The sequence below is a fragment of the Triturus cristatus genome, chromosome 7 (assembly GCF_964204655.1).
Source record: "Triturus cristatus chromosome 7, aTriCri1.1, whole genome shotgun sequence".
NCBI lineage: Eukaryota > Metazoa > Chordata > Amphibia > Caudata > Salamandridae > Triturus > Triturus cristatus.
In genome coordinates, this window is record NC_140590.1 from 161,615,810 (window position 1) to 161,630,880 (window position 15,071).

The 15,071-nt window shown below is 48.0% G+C and overlaps 1 protein-coding gene across 2 annotated transcripts in view; it reads left to right on the top strand.

Annotated features, from left to right (window-relative positions):
* Positions 1-15,071, top strand: part of KMT2B (lysine methyltransferase 2B) — a 694,916-nt gene that overhangs the window by 416,847 nt on the left and 262,998 nt on the right. For both annotated transcript variants that reach the window (XM_085615911.1, XM_085615910.1), the window contains exon 23: positions 1,980-2,097. In XM_085615911.1, the coding sequence (XP_085472037.1) occupies positions 1,980-2,097 (118 nt within the window). The remainder of the gene's footprint in view (positions 1-1,979; positions 2,098-15,071) is intronic.

Consider the following 15,071-nt stretch of genomic DNA (forward strand, 5'->3'; position numbering starts at 1 on the left):
GTTTAGCTTGTTTAGCATTTAGTAATATCGATCATTCGTCAATGGAATCATGTCCTTATATAGGCATAATTTGCATTGCCTTATTTAGGCATAGAATCCCAGTCCTTATTTAGGCATTAGCCATGGTATTCCAATACAGGCATGGTCACCTACATCCGTCCATCCCACGTCACAACGAGTTCTTAGGAACCAGACACTTAAGCCATCGAGACTTGTCCTAGCTAGGATTATTGATTTCTCCAAGAACTCCTCTATTATGCATGAACTACTATTTCTTAGGGGATCATTCATAAAATCTTCCTCTGCCCGACTTTACGTCAATGCTAGCATTCCTAAGCCCCTTCCAGGTATAAATATACCTTCCCTTACCATGGCAAACGACTGCTCGACTTGCCTACACAGCTTGATACGGCTCGCCTTCAAGTTCGGAAGAAATTGGAGTTCCTGCCTGACGCACTGACCAGACGCTGTCATCCCTGCTCGCAGAGAATTCAGCTTCCATTGTTCCGACTCCCTTTGTGGGGTGTTAGAGCTTGAGATTCGGAAAGAAATTCCCACCTCTCTCATTCTAAGGTATGGAGCTGACTAGAACCTAGAAGGTATGGAGCTGACTAGAACCTAGAGGGACTCTTGGCATACACATATAAACTTAGTATATACCATACTATAGAAAACAGCACCTACTTCTTACCTTGTTACTACACTTAGGTTAGGTACACTGGGGTCGAACTATTTAGAAGCATCAGACGAGTATTCCCTTTTTAGCCTGTTATTCATGTATGTATATATGAATGTCATAGCAGAAAGACAATGCTATTGCAGTATTATTTCTTCTTACTGCTTACGCTGTGCGTATTATATCTCGCTTACTGTCTGATTGTAACAGCTCAGATCTCTTACACGAGAAACAAGACTGTGCATTAAATCCTTTTATTGAAACGCCCATCTATCTATTTTTGTGTAACTCTGGAGAAACTAAGCATGCACAATTGACTGAGTGAAACGGTTATCTATTGTTTCCACGATTCTGAGACACGTTCTCATTCTAAGGGAAACAAAGTTGTCCTGTTTATGTGGTTGTCAGAAATCACTCCCTTCTTGTTTATTCAAGAAGTTTCTAGTGACCTCTGAGTTAGCTGGCACACAAAGTAATTAAGTTTAATGTACTCGATAGAGGCATACTGACCGTAGTCCTATGCAAAAACTAAAGTGTTTATTATGCCACTGCGCAGAGCCTATAGGGGAAATGGGAACTACACTACGATGTCGTCCACCAAGCCCAGCAAGAAGCAGAGACTTTGAGAGTAGTTGTCTGTTACTGTTTGCTGCATAGGGCCACAAAAGCTGAAGAAGCCTGCCTGGGCGAGTTAGTAGCCCAGATCACTGGATCATTTCTCCTTGTCTCAAAGTAGCCTGTGAAAGATGCGAGGCCCAAAAGTTGCACCTGAATCTGCTGGACCTAGGAGAGTCATCTGAGTGCAGTTTGGTCGTGCAGAAGTAGTTATTGCCAAAAGAAGGGAACAGCTGGTTTCGGTGAGCCCTGTGACCAGTAGTCCAGTGGTGATTGAACCTTTTGCTGCACCAAAGAGGCCTTTGAATGACATCAACCCCCCTGTGGCCGAAGTCGCCCAACTATGTTGACGATCCATATATAGTCCCCACCTGTTGTGCAAAAAAATTCCAACATGTCTGTGCCCATGCTGTATGTCCACCAGGAGGAGTCCCACCGTTCATTGTTACTTTTCAAACCAATGAAACACTGGAAAGCAGGAATATGCTAAGCATGTGATCAACAGAAGTACACACACTGTGAACAGATGCTTACAGGGTAAGTAGAACTTTTCTTTGCCACTCTGAGCTCCTTTTCACTCCTGTATTCTTCTGGTCTATTTAATTGTCAGCCATGCTTTTCTTCAACTGAATTTGGGTTGTGTGCTTTCCACTCTGCCCCTCTTTTTATACCTGCTGTTTCTTCACAGATGGTTGGTGCTGATGACTTCGATGTCCTTCGACGGGTCTATGTGGATTTTGAAGGGATAAGCTTTAAGCGGAAGTTTATAGTTGGTCTGGAGCCAGAGAGTATTCACATGATGATTGGTAAGTAGTATAGAGTGGCTGATGGTGTAAGAATTCTTAAACTGGTGGGCGTTTTGGGGGTAGGGGGTTGGATTCTCTCTATCAGTTGTGTATTGCAGAAACATTCCCATATGATCGAGAGCATTGAGTCAATATGTTGGGTGCGTACTTGGCAGCCTGCATACACTGGTGATTGTCACTCTTCGATAGCTATGTCCATGGAATGCCCACACAATCACTGGCTGAGTTGGCAGTATTAGTTTCTTCTGTCCAAAAATTCTATAAATGTTAACTTTAAACCAAAGCAGTCTTACATTCCTCTTAACTACGTAGACTCCCAAAACAGATTATCTGTTGTCAGCCCTTCCTATCTCAACCCCCCTCTCTCTACTTGCTTACCCCTGCAGTTCAGGATCTCTTCAGAAACCTGTATTACCTAGAGGTGCTCAGATTGGTAATTCATCGATCTCAATAGGTATTGTTTTTAGAACTCCGCAGTCCCATGTTACCAGTGTACTACTACCAGTGTACTACTAAAATGTATAGCAGAACATTTATCCTAACCTCATATCTACCAGACAGTCTTATCTGGTAGATACACTGTCATCAGAAGCTCCTAGACTCTAGGAAGTTGCTATGTTCTTAGTATCCTTCACCCCAGTGTGTGGCTACCTAGCAACCATTCAAGTTAACTGAGAGGGTGTCTTCAGAAACTCCTATCTTATAGTGAAAGCCCTCTACCCACCAGAGATGCTGTCATCAGAGACGTCCCATCTCCCAGCCATAGGCTTCAGTCACATTTCCCATGTGTTCTAGTTGATTGTGCCAAGACCTGTTTTAGAGTGGTCACTGCACATGCTTAGTAACGGATTGCTGTTAACCTGCTTTAGTAACCCAACTGTAATACAGTCTTCATTCCTGTGAGAAAGCGCCCTCTTTCTGCATGGTTGCCTCCACTTTTTGATGATTCGCTGATGTTCTTTGACTGAGTGTTCCCTGGGCTCCTGCTAATCGGGTACCCAGGGCCTATGTTCTTTCCCTAAAACTGCATTGAAGCCTAAACCCAATTGGTATCTCTGGCCACAGGTCAGCCCCTGGTAAATGGTACCACAGGTACCCAGGGCACTGTGACCAGAGAAGGTCTCTAAGGGCTGCATCACTTATTGTGCCACCCCCAAAGGCCCTGTACCCTGACACACACACACTGCATTTGCAGGCTGCGTGTCTTGGTGCAGAACAAAGGGAAGAGTCAACATGGCACACATCCCTGTGCGCCATGCCCACAACCTACACTGCCCTGGCATACATCAGCCACCCCTCTAGCTGGGTGCCCTATGCCAGTGGTGAGGGTACAGGAGCATGAGCCCTGTACCCCTACAGTGCCCGACTCCATTCTTGTGCATTGTAAGTGCAGTGCTGCCATTGAGAGTATATGGTGCTGGGAGTTTGTCATTACGAACTCCACAACACCATAATGGCTACACTGAAGACTGAGAAGTTTGTTATCCAACTTCTCAGCACATTAAACCCACACTGATGCCAGTGTGGGCTTTAATGTAAAATGCACAACAGAGGGCATCTTAGAGATGCCCCCTGAAACTCGACCAACTTCTAGTGATCTGACTGAGTGGCTGCCTAGGCTGTCACCACCAGACATGTTTCTGGATCCCTGGGTCGAGAGCTGCTGCTCTCGGGGGCCTGAAACAATGCACATCCTGGGATGTGGTGCCAAGCTTCCTACCCCAGAATGGGCAAGGTTCACAAAGGAGAAGCTTCAAAGGCATGCCGCCTTTGTGAGCCTCTCCAGACCATTTGCTGCTTTCAGCAACTGGTCCCTACTGGTTCTACCCCCCACTTTGGGCGGGAGAACCAGAGGGAAAAACAAGTAAGGAAGAGAGGTGTGCCCACCTCTGACAACTCCACCCCTAAGGTGGGGGAGGCGAGGTGAAGCACAACCTCGAGTCCCCGCCATCTTGAGGATGGGGTAACCCAACCAACCAGGGACAGGTTCCTGCCCCCCTCCCACTGGAGAGTGGCAGAATGGGGGGGTGTACCCACCCCAGCAAAGGCACACATTGGTCCCTGCCCTTTACTTGCCTGTAACACCCCTATATTTAGTATTTAGGGGGCACCATGAACCTTCCTTCCTCAGATCCAGCTTACCTACAAGAAGGACCAAGAGCCGTGCAGAGCTAACAAGAGGACCCCGCCCACTGACTTGGCCCCAGCCCTACAGGCTTGTCTCCCCTCGAACCTGCTCCTGCGAAATCCCGGCATGTCCAGCAGCCAGCAACCTCACAAACCCCGGAGGACCAGCCTGCCTTCACTTCCCAGACTGTTTCTCACGTGAACACCGGACGTGTTTAAACTGCAGCTTCTGGTGCCAGCCAGACTGCGAATCCAGCCCATTCTGCACCCGCCGAACCCGGCCCGAGCTTGAGTGGAAAAACACCACGAGGAGGTCACCCCAGCGATCCTGGCCCGAGATCTGGCGACCCCGGACCTGCCTCAAGCCGACCATGCAACGTAAATCCAGAAGGCCCACCTAACTGTGACCAGGAGCTGGCAAGAAGATCTGACTCCAAAAGGTACCCATGCACCATGGCCTTGTGTGCCCAAACAGACCGTGCCTAACCAACCCTGAACTTCCCAACTTACCTCTCCAAGTGGTGGTCGCACCCAGAAGTCCTTCGTCTCCCTGCCTGCATTGGTTTTTTTTAAAACTGAAAATATTCTTTAAAAAGCATGCAAATTACCAAAACGTAATTACTTACTTTTTTCCTGGAAATGTCCCAGTGCTGAATCTAGGTATCCAGCACTGAGTTAGAAAAGTAACGTAAAAAGTAACTTACCTGTAATTTACTGAATAAGCCTATTCATTTCAATGTATTGCATTTGCTAAGTGTTGCATACTACTGCTTTCCTGTAAATCAAACTAAGTATAATTTCTACTGCATTTTTGAACTTTATTGCAATCAAGTAACTTATTACTGAAAATTATTTAATGCTTAACTGCACCAGGCTTTCTTGGTTCTAAAAATACAGAATATTTTTATACAACAACGATTGGCCTAGAATTCAGTTCTTGAGTGTGGGAATTTATTTGCTGCCCGAGTGTGTACACCAAATGCTTAACATTGTCCTCTGATACTGCCTTACTGCTTGACCAAGCTACCACTATTAGAGTAAGGTTCTATCTAGAGGGTGACATAATAGGGGGTATACACCCCAGGGAAGGGACCCATTGGTCCCAACCTTTTTACCTACCTGTAACACCCCTAAATCTAGTATTTAAGGGCAACCCTGAACCTTACTTCCTAAGACAAGAGTAGAAGGACCGAACAGCCGTGCAGAAGCTAACAAGAAGACGACCCCCAATGACTTTGCCCCAGCCAATTAACCTGCAACCAGAAACCTCAAACCCCGGAAGATCTGCCTGCTTTCAACCTTAAAGACTGTCTCTCCCATGAACACCGGATTTGTTCATCTGCAACCTCTGGTTCTGGCCAGACAACGCAGATCCGCCCCACTCTGCATCCGCCGTCCACGGCCCGAGCTCAAGTGGGCAGACAGTACGAGGAGGTCCCCCTGGCGATCCTAACCTGAGATCCGGTGACCCCTGACCTGCCTCAAGCCTCCAGCCGACGCCTGCAGCCTAAACACGGAAGGTCTCCCCAACCACGACCAGAAGCCGGCAAGAAGATACAAACCCAAAAGGCACCCCTGCACCCGCACCCCACGGTCTTGGGTGGCCAAACCAACGGTGCCTTACCAACCCATAACTTATCTCTCGAAGTGGTGGTCGCATCCAGAAGACCTTCGTCCCCAAGCTTGCAGTGCCTTTGCAAACCGGAGGTTCCCCATTGCAAACAGGGGGCTCAACTTCGAAACAGCACCCTGCACCCAGATGCCCTACTGCCGCTGAGAGTGCACCTTTGACGCTACTTTGTTTCCCCCTTTGCCCTGAGCTAAAGTCCAGGAGCTTTGCTCCCACAACTAAGTGGCCTGCTAGTCAGCAGCCACCAACCGGAGGCGGCCTATCCCCTATTGGATATCATAGGGCCTCAGAACTTTGTACCCGTCCGCCCTAGTGCCACTGAGGGTGTAACTAGAATGCATCCTTGACCCTGGGGACCCACAAGTCTACCCCCAGAACCTCAACTCCCACTACCAAGTACTTATCTCAAAACCGATAACACTATGTTCGAGGCATATTAGCTGCAGAGTACACACTTTTGCATAGATCGCCATCTGGTGTTGGGCCCGGATGTTTGCAGTTTGTTTTTCCTCTTCGAAAGTCTTTGGAAGTCACGAGGTCGGTAACTCCTCCCTTGGTTCGTATTGCGCATGAGCTTCGGCTCCATCCTCAGATTGTTTTTTTCCGCCATCGGGCTCGGATGTAATACTTCGCGCTCCGGTTCCGAACATTTCCAGTTCGACGATCGAAGCGGAATCCTCGCTCATCGCGGTATTGTTCAGATCCTGATCTCCTCAATCACCATCTCTTCGACACATCTTCGATTCCAGTCGTCGACGGCGGCCTTCAGGCCTATCCAAGCTCCGGTCCCGGCTGATGGAAAGAACTCCATTCAAGAAGTGCCCTCGATGTGGGTCCAAATTCCCCCACACCGATCTTCATGAGGTGTGCAACCTCTGCCTCTCCCCTGAACACGAGGCTCAAAACTGTCCCGCCTGCAAGTCTTTCAGATCGAAAAAGACTATTCGAGATCGAAGGGCCAGACGAAACATGGCGCACTCCTCGACCTCCGTTCCAGTCGACATCTTCGGGGACGACGTCGAAGCTCCGGGACAGTAGCACACCGAAGAGGACCTAGTCAGTGCTTCCGAAGCCGACGACTCGGATGTGGAGGACATCACCCCGGCGCAGAGGGTCGTGAGTACTATACCCCCTCCCACACCCGTGCCGACACCCAAAAAGGCTTCGGTCACGCCTTCGCCTCCGGGCCTAGGCAACACCAAAGACACTGCTTCGAACACCCCACCTTCGGGCCTAGGTGAAGAAGCCTAATAAGCCTTCCGGCGGCTCGGGCTCGAGCCAGCCTGCCAGCGGTGCCGATAAACACACTTCGGCACCGAAAAAGAGACCGGCCTCCACCTCGACACCGAGCTCCGCACCAAAGCCCTCGGTGTCGAAACCCAGCCTTTCGGTGCCGACCAAACATCATAAGGCCCTCGGCACCGACACTCCCGCGCCGAAGCCTACCTCGGCGCCGACCAAAAAACCGGAGGTTCCAAAAAAGCACGGCCCGGACAAGCCTAAAAAGTCATCGGCCCCGAAACCTTCGGCGCCGACGGAACAAACACTGTCTCAGGAACTGTTTACACCGGATCCCTTGCAAAAGACACTTACCAAGGATCCAAAAACTGGACATTTAGCACTTCCTTCTAAAAAGAGACATTTGGACAAACCGGCTCCGCCTCCACCTCCAAAGAGGAAAGACTGTGCTGCCTCCCCTTTCAGAGTGCCTTCCCCACCTCCTCCACCCTCTCCACCTCCGCCCCCACCGCCTTCTCCACCCCTGCCTCATTGCTCTCCGAACCAGTCTCCAGACCATGATGATCAGGGGGGCCCATACTACGATCCAGGGGATGTGCCACAAGACCCCACCCCTACAGGATCCCCAGACCCATGGGACAATTATAATAATCCAGACATTCCAGATGTCCCACAAGATGACCTTTATCCATCCAGGCCATCTCCACCAGAGGACTCATTAGGTTTTCACCACCTACTTCAGAGGGCAGCACATTATCACGGGGTAGAGCTACACACTGACCCAGTAGAGGAAGATTTCCTCCTCGACACCTTTGATACCGCACAGAGGTCTACTTCCATACTACCTTTGCTCAAGGGGGTAATAAAACATGCGCCAGAGGTTTTTAAAGACCCAGTCATGGCTAGGGTCATTAACCCACGCATAGAGAAGAAGTATAAAGCTGCCCCCACAGATCCTGCCTATATCAAAGGGCCAGCGCCACTGAATTCCCTGGTGGTCTCCATTGCACGGAAAAGGTCAAACTCCCTTGCGTCAGGCGAAGCACCACCACCTGACAAAGAGTCAAGCTACTGGAAGGCGTCAGGAAAGCGCACTGCGTCACAGGCAGCTAATATATGGCGTATCGCCAACACTCAAGCGCTATTGGCCAGATACGACAGAGCGCATTATGATGAATTAGAAACCATCATTCACCATCTCCCAGAAAAATACAAAAATAGGGCCAATGAATTAATTCAAGAGGGTAAGACCATAACTAACACCTCTATACGCTGTGCCTTAGACGCAGCAGACACAGCCTCCAGGGCCATTAACACTAGCGTCCTCCTCCGTCGCCATGCTTGGCTGAGAGTTTCAGGTTTTAAACCTGAAGTACAGTCCTCCATATTAAATCATCCATTTAATCAAGAACATCTATTCGGCCCATAGGTAGATGAGGCCCTCGAGAAGATGAAGGACACAGATACGGCGAAATCTATGGGAGCCTTGCAGTCGCACCCTCCTAGGCGCTCCTTTCGCCGCTCTTCCATTCAGGGCACGGCCAGAGGCTACTCCTCAGATAGCGCGTCCACGTCCTACAAATTCCCTGCTCAATCCACCTTCACAAGGGGTTATCAAAGAGGCGGATATAGAGGCAATAACAATAAAGGCAGAGGCAAAACAAATACCGCCCGCTCTGCCACACCGCCTACCCAATGACTTCCCCCTGCTCCCTCCAGACCATCCCACTCCAGTCGGGGGCAGGCTACAAAATTTCCTTCACGTCTGGGAGACCATCACCTCAGACAGATGGGTGACCCAAATTATTCGTTCAGGGTACTGCCTAGAATTGACATCTACCCCCCCAAACATTCCACCCAGGCAACGCCCAATGTCACAAGAACATTCCACGTAACTAAAACAGGAGGTAATCTCCCTCCTACAAAAACAGGCGATAGAACAAGTCCCCGCCAGTCAACAAAATTTAGGGGTCTACTCCCTATATTTTCTGATACCAAAAAGAGACGAGACTCTACGACCTATCTTAGATCTCCGGCCTCTAAACACATACATACATTCGGACCATTTCCACATGGTAACACTTCAGCAGGTACTTCCGCTCCTCTCCCAGAACGACTTTCTCACCACACTGGACTTGAAAGATGCATACTTTCACATTCCGGTACACCATGCTCACAGAAAGTACCTCAGATTTGTAGTGGACGGGCAACACTACCAGTTCAAGGTGCTCCCATTCGGGGTCACAACAGCACCAAGGGTATTCACCAAGTGCCTAGCGGTAGTGGCCGCACACCTCAGAAGACAGCACATTTACGTCTTCCCATATTTGGAAGACTGGCTAATAAAAGCCACATCCTACAACCAATGTGTACATCACACCGCCACTACAATCCAACTACTTCACCAGCTAGGCTTCACGGTGAACCACCAAATGTCCCAGCTAATACCATCCCACACAAAGCAATATCTCGGTGCCACCATAGACACCTCAAAAGCCATAGCCTACCCCAATCCTGCCAGGATTGCAAGCATTCAGGCTTTGCGTCAAAGATTCATACCTCAACACTCCCCTAGCAAGAGTGTTTATGCAACTGATAGGGATGATGGCCTCTTGCATTTTCATAGTGCCTCATGCAAGACTCCAGATGCGTCCACTCCAAGAGTGCTTAGCGCGCCAATGGAACCAGGCCCAGGGGCAACTGACAGATCTGGTGTTGGTAGACGGTCGCACCCATCGCTCTCTGCAGTGGTGGAACACCACAAATCTTTCCAGAGGACGACCGTTCCTGGACCCGGTTCCACAAATAATCCTAATAGACGCATCGCTCTCCGGCTGGGGAGCTCATCTAATACACCTCAGAGTGCAGGGCACAGGGACGCCGCAACAAAAGTTACTCCACATCAACCATCTGGAGTTACTGGCAATCCTTCTAGCCCTGAAATCCTTTCAGACACAGATTTTAGGCAAGGCAGTCCTTATTCGCACAGACATGACGGCCATGTGCTACATTCAAAAACAAGGCGGCACACACTCTCCACCGCTCTCTCAACTAGCACAGAGGAGATGGGCAACTCCACACAAAATCTTTCTCCTAGCCCAACATGTCCCAGGAGTCCAAAACACCATGGCAGATCTGCTCAGCAGACAGACGCAGCAGATCCACGAGTGGGAACTTCACCCGCAGGTTCTTCACCCGTTCTTTCAGATGTGGGGGCATCCACACATAGACCTCTTCGCCACCCACGAAAACAAAAAATGCCCAAACTTCGCCGCCAGATGCCCACACCCATTGTCCAAAGGCTATGCGATATGGATGAACTGGTCAGGCAAATTTGCGTACGCCTTTCCACCTCTCCCACTAATTCCATTAGTGGTGCGAAAGCGACAACAGCACTCCCTCACACTGATTCTAGTAGCTCCAACATGGGCCAGACAACCGTGGTACACCACGCTGCTGGAACTCTCGGTAGTGCCACACAAAAAGTTACACCTCTCACCATGACCCAGAACCATGGAGAGATCAGACAACCGGACCCAGCTCAGCTCAACCTTGCGATTTGGCTCCTGAGATCCTAGAATTCGGATACCTTAACCTTCCCCCTGACTGTATGAACGTCATCAGAGAAGCTAGACGCCCTACTACTAGAGCCTGCTACGCAGCAAAGTGGAAAAGATTTGTTGTTTATTGCCATAACACAATCAACCCTCTAGACGTATCTATACAGCACATCATATGCTACTTACTCCATCTACAAAGGTGTAACCTAGCATATACATCCATTCAGCTACACCTCGCAGCAATTGCCGCTTACCTACAAAACAGACAGCACCTATCACTTTTCAGAGTGCCTGCCATTAAAGCCTTCATGGAAGGCCTCAAACTAATAATTCCCCCCAGAGTACCACCCTCACCTGTGTGCAACTTAAATATAGTTCTCACAAGGCTAATGGGACCGCCTTTCGAACCTTTGCATAAATGTGAACTGCAATTTCTCACATGGAAAACAGCTTTCCTTGTAGCCATCACTTCCCTCAGAAGAGTAAGTGAGATACAAGCACTTACTATACAAGAACCTTTTCTCCAAATGCACCCGAACAAGGTTGTCCTCCGTACCAACCCAAAATTCCTATCCAAAGTCATTTCCCCCTTTCATCTAAACCAATCGGTAGAATTACTGTTTTTTTTCTCGCAACCTCAAACTGTTGCAGAAAGGGCTCTACACACACTGGATGTTAAAAGGGCCTTACTTTACTATATCCAGAGAACACAACCTTTCAGAAAGACAAAACAACTGTTCGTCTCTTTCTCTCCACCACATAAAGGCAACCCCATCTCTAAATCAGGGATAGCTAGGTGGATTGTAAAAAGCATACAGATTTGCTACCACAAGGCAAAACGCACGCTATCTGTTCCCCCTAAAGCCCACTCTACACGAAAGATAGGGGCTTATATGGCTTTTCTAGGAACATCCCATTAGATGATATCTTAAAGCAGCTACATGGTCAACACCGCACACTTTCACTAAACATTACTGTGTAGATGTGCAAACCAAGCAACAAGCTAGCGTGGGCCAGGCTGTACTAAAAACACTTTTTCAAACCACTGCAACAGATACCGGTGGTCGCCGCTAGGGTTGGGAACGGCTATATAGTCTATGCAAAAGTGTGTAATCTGCAGCTCATATGCCTCGAACGGAATATGCTACTTACCAGTATGCATCTGTTCTTGGCATGTAGAGCTGCAGATATACACCCGCCTCCCCGGCTACCTGTATCTGTTCCAGTTTATCTTATTTAGATACAACACACATGGGTTTCTTCACTATTATTACTACGCTCCATCTTTCCCTATTGGCGAAAAACAATCTGAGGATGGAGCCGAAGCCCATGCGCAATACGAACCAAGGGAGGAGTCACCGACCTCATGACTTCCAAAGACTTTCCAAGAGGAAAAACAAACTGCAAACATCCGGGCCCAACACCAGATGGCTATCTATGCAAAAGTGTGTAGATCTGCAGCTCTACATGCCAAGAACAGATGCATACTGGTAAGTAGCATATTCCTTTCATCCATAGGAAAACAGTGTGGAGTTTGAAAACCTAAAGAATAGTTTTTAAATTGTACTATTTAACCAAAACGATTTTACTTACCTGTTTACAGGAAATGTCCCAGAGTAGTATCCAGATATACTACTCTGAGTAAGAGAAGTAATCTAAAAAGTAGCTTACCTGGTAGTTTACTGAAAAGCCCATTCAAGTATATGTACTGTATTTAAAAGTATTGAATTTCTCTGAAACCATACTGTAAGTCAAATCAAAGTGCATAAAAAATTACAATTCAAGCTGTTTACAAACTGCATTACTGCTGTAAAGTAGGTTTGCAGCGTGAATCTTTCTGGATTTACTATGCTGTGCATTATTCCGCCATCTAGTGGTTGGGTCCGGAATTGTTGTAGTTTTCTTTTTTTTTTTCGTGGCCCAGGTGTGCGTCGACATAGTAACATTTGGTGTCCTTTCTGACACCGGAAGCTCCTACCTTTGGTAGTTATCTTCAGATTCTTTTTTCTGCCGTTGGGTCTGGATCATTACTGAAGAGTTCCAGAGATTTGGAGAGAGAATCGACAAAAAAGGAGAAAATCGATGAAAATCCCAGATTTCAACACACCCGACTACAGGTGTGGTAACCGGGACGACAAACGATAACGTTTTCATCCGAAACCTCAACGTTTAACGGAAAACGCCCACATAGGGGGCTCCCTGAGCGCGGGGATGGACAAAACACCTTTCAAGTTTTGCGACAATTGCCACCACAAATACACCCAGAAGGATCAGCATCCAGTCTGCAACCTCTGCCTGTGGCTCAACCACAACAGCGAAGACTGCAATGCGTGCTCGGCGTTCACACCCAAGACCCTCAGAGTAAAAGAGCAGCAGAGAAGGGTGAAGTACACCATGCAGGGGCAGGGGCCACCTCCATCGCTCCGAGACTTGGGCCACTCCAGTGGGAAAGAGGACAACATCGCCAAAGGACCCGAGGACTGCCCAGTCGTCGAAGTCCAAAAGAAAAGGTCGAAGGAGGTAAGAGTCGCCGACCCCCAGACACTCGACCGACACTCGTAAGAGTGAAACCATGTCCTTGAAGGGAGCATTGCCGTCGAAACACTCAGCGAAAGCAAAAGCACCCAAGGACAAGCAGCCCAGCGGATCCTTCGAAAAGGACTCCCAGACGGCGAAAACACAGGAAAAATCAAGGTCGTCTAAGGCTGCCCTCAAAGTACACCTCGACATGAGAAAAGATGGACCAACAACGACTTCGACTACCTCGAAGCGAAGCTTTCAAACTCTCGATGCCGAACAAGCTGCCGAGATGGAGAGGAAGAAATGGAGGCTTTAGGCCAAAATGGCAAGCATCCTGCAACGGAAAAAGGAATTCGATGAAAGGAAGAGCAAGTATACCATCCCGCCGAGGTCGACGGGGCGACTAAAACCCTGAACCACTGAAAATGCCTGAACCAGTCGTTGAACAGGAAGAGGGCAAAGGCAAGGAGCATCAGCAAACCTATCTGGACTCGACGTCTTCTGAGGCACAATACTTGGAGTGGCATGACCTCGACGCCGAAAAACCCGAAGGAGCAGACACATACCCTTCGAGGCCTTTGTGAGAAAGTGGCTCTGTATATACTGTTCCCTAATAGGTCCAGGGTGTACAGAGTCCACAGTCCCCCAGAGGCTGATAGAGGTCAAAGTTAGGTATGACCTTACTCTCAAAAGTGGTAGCTTGGTCGAGCAGTAAGGCAGTACCAGAGGACAGTGTAAAGCATTTATTGTACACACTCAGTCAGCAAATGGTTTCACACACTCAATAACTGAACTCTAGGCCAATGGTTTATATATATAAAATATGCTTGTTTTATTTTTAGAGCCACAAAGGGGGTAAAAATATACTTTCTCAGAATGAGAGGTTGAATATAAATACTTTTGTTTTAAGCAATACATTTGTGTAAACAGTCACAGTTGGTTGCAATAAACAATCCTATTTCCTAAACATAACAATGCATTGAGCTCAATGGTAAATTCAGGTTATTTGTAATAAATTACTTTTCAGATTACTTTTGGAATTCCAGGTCTGGCTCCTAGAACCAGCCTGGGGTCAGTATTCAGAATCAAGTGATGAAAGTCGACTTAATAACTGTAATGATTTTTAAATAATATTTAGCTATTTCAAAAGTTAGAAAATATTTCACAGAAAACATTCAATGGATCTCTATGGCAAGAAATTCAAATTGCAGGTAGAGTACTTTATCGTTACTTTAGTAATCCAGGACTGGGTGCCTAGACCCAGGACTGGGGTCCTTATCAAAAGCAGGTAAGTAATTTCGTTTGCAGAAATGGTACGATTTTAAAAGAATATTTCAAATTTGCAAAAGTAGACACTTAGAAGAAATTTCACAGAAAAGCAGACAATGGTTTCCTATGGGAGAAAAAGGAGTTAGAGGTAAGTATAGTTGTGAACACTTTTCAGAGTCAGGGCTGGGCACCAAGATCCAGCACTGGGAGCTCACCTAGGAGCAGGTGAGTAAATTCGTTTTTGTCACTTGGCTGATTTTTGGTGAATTGTTGCAGTTTTGAAAAGTTCACACTTAGAAGATTTTTGAAGAAAAAGCCAGTCAATGTTACCCTATGAGGAAAATCAAGTTAGCGGTTTAAGGGTAAGTACTCGACTGGTAGTGTTGAAATTCCGGGCATGGACTCAGGGGTCCCCCAGTGTCAGGTAGGTACAGTTGGTTCACCCTCAGCGGTTTCAGGACGGCCGGGTGCAGAGAGAGTTGGGCCCAATGTTATCCTATGAGGGATAGGGGGGCCTTGGTTGGTGGCTGCTGTCTGGCAAGCCACGCGGCTGTGGGAGCTGGGCTCCTGGTCACTTACTCAGGGCAAGTGGGGAAGTAGGTTAGTGTAGAGAGGGCACTGCCAGGGCC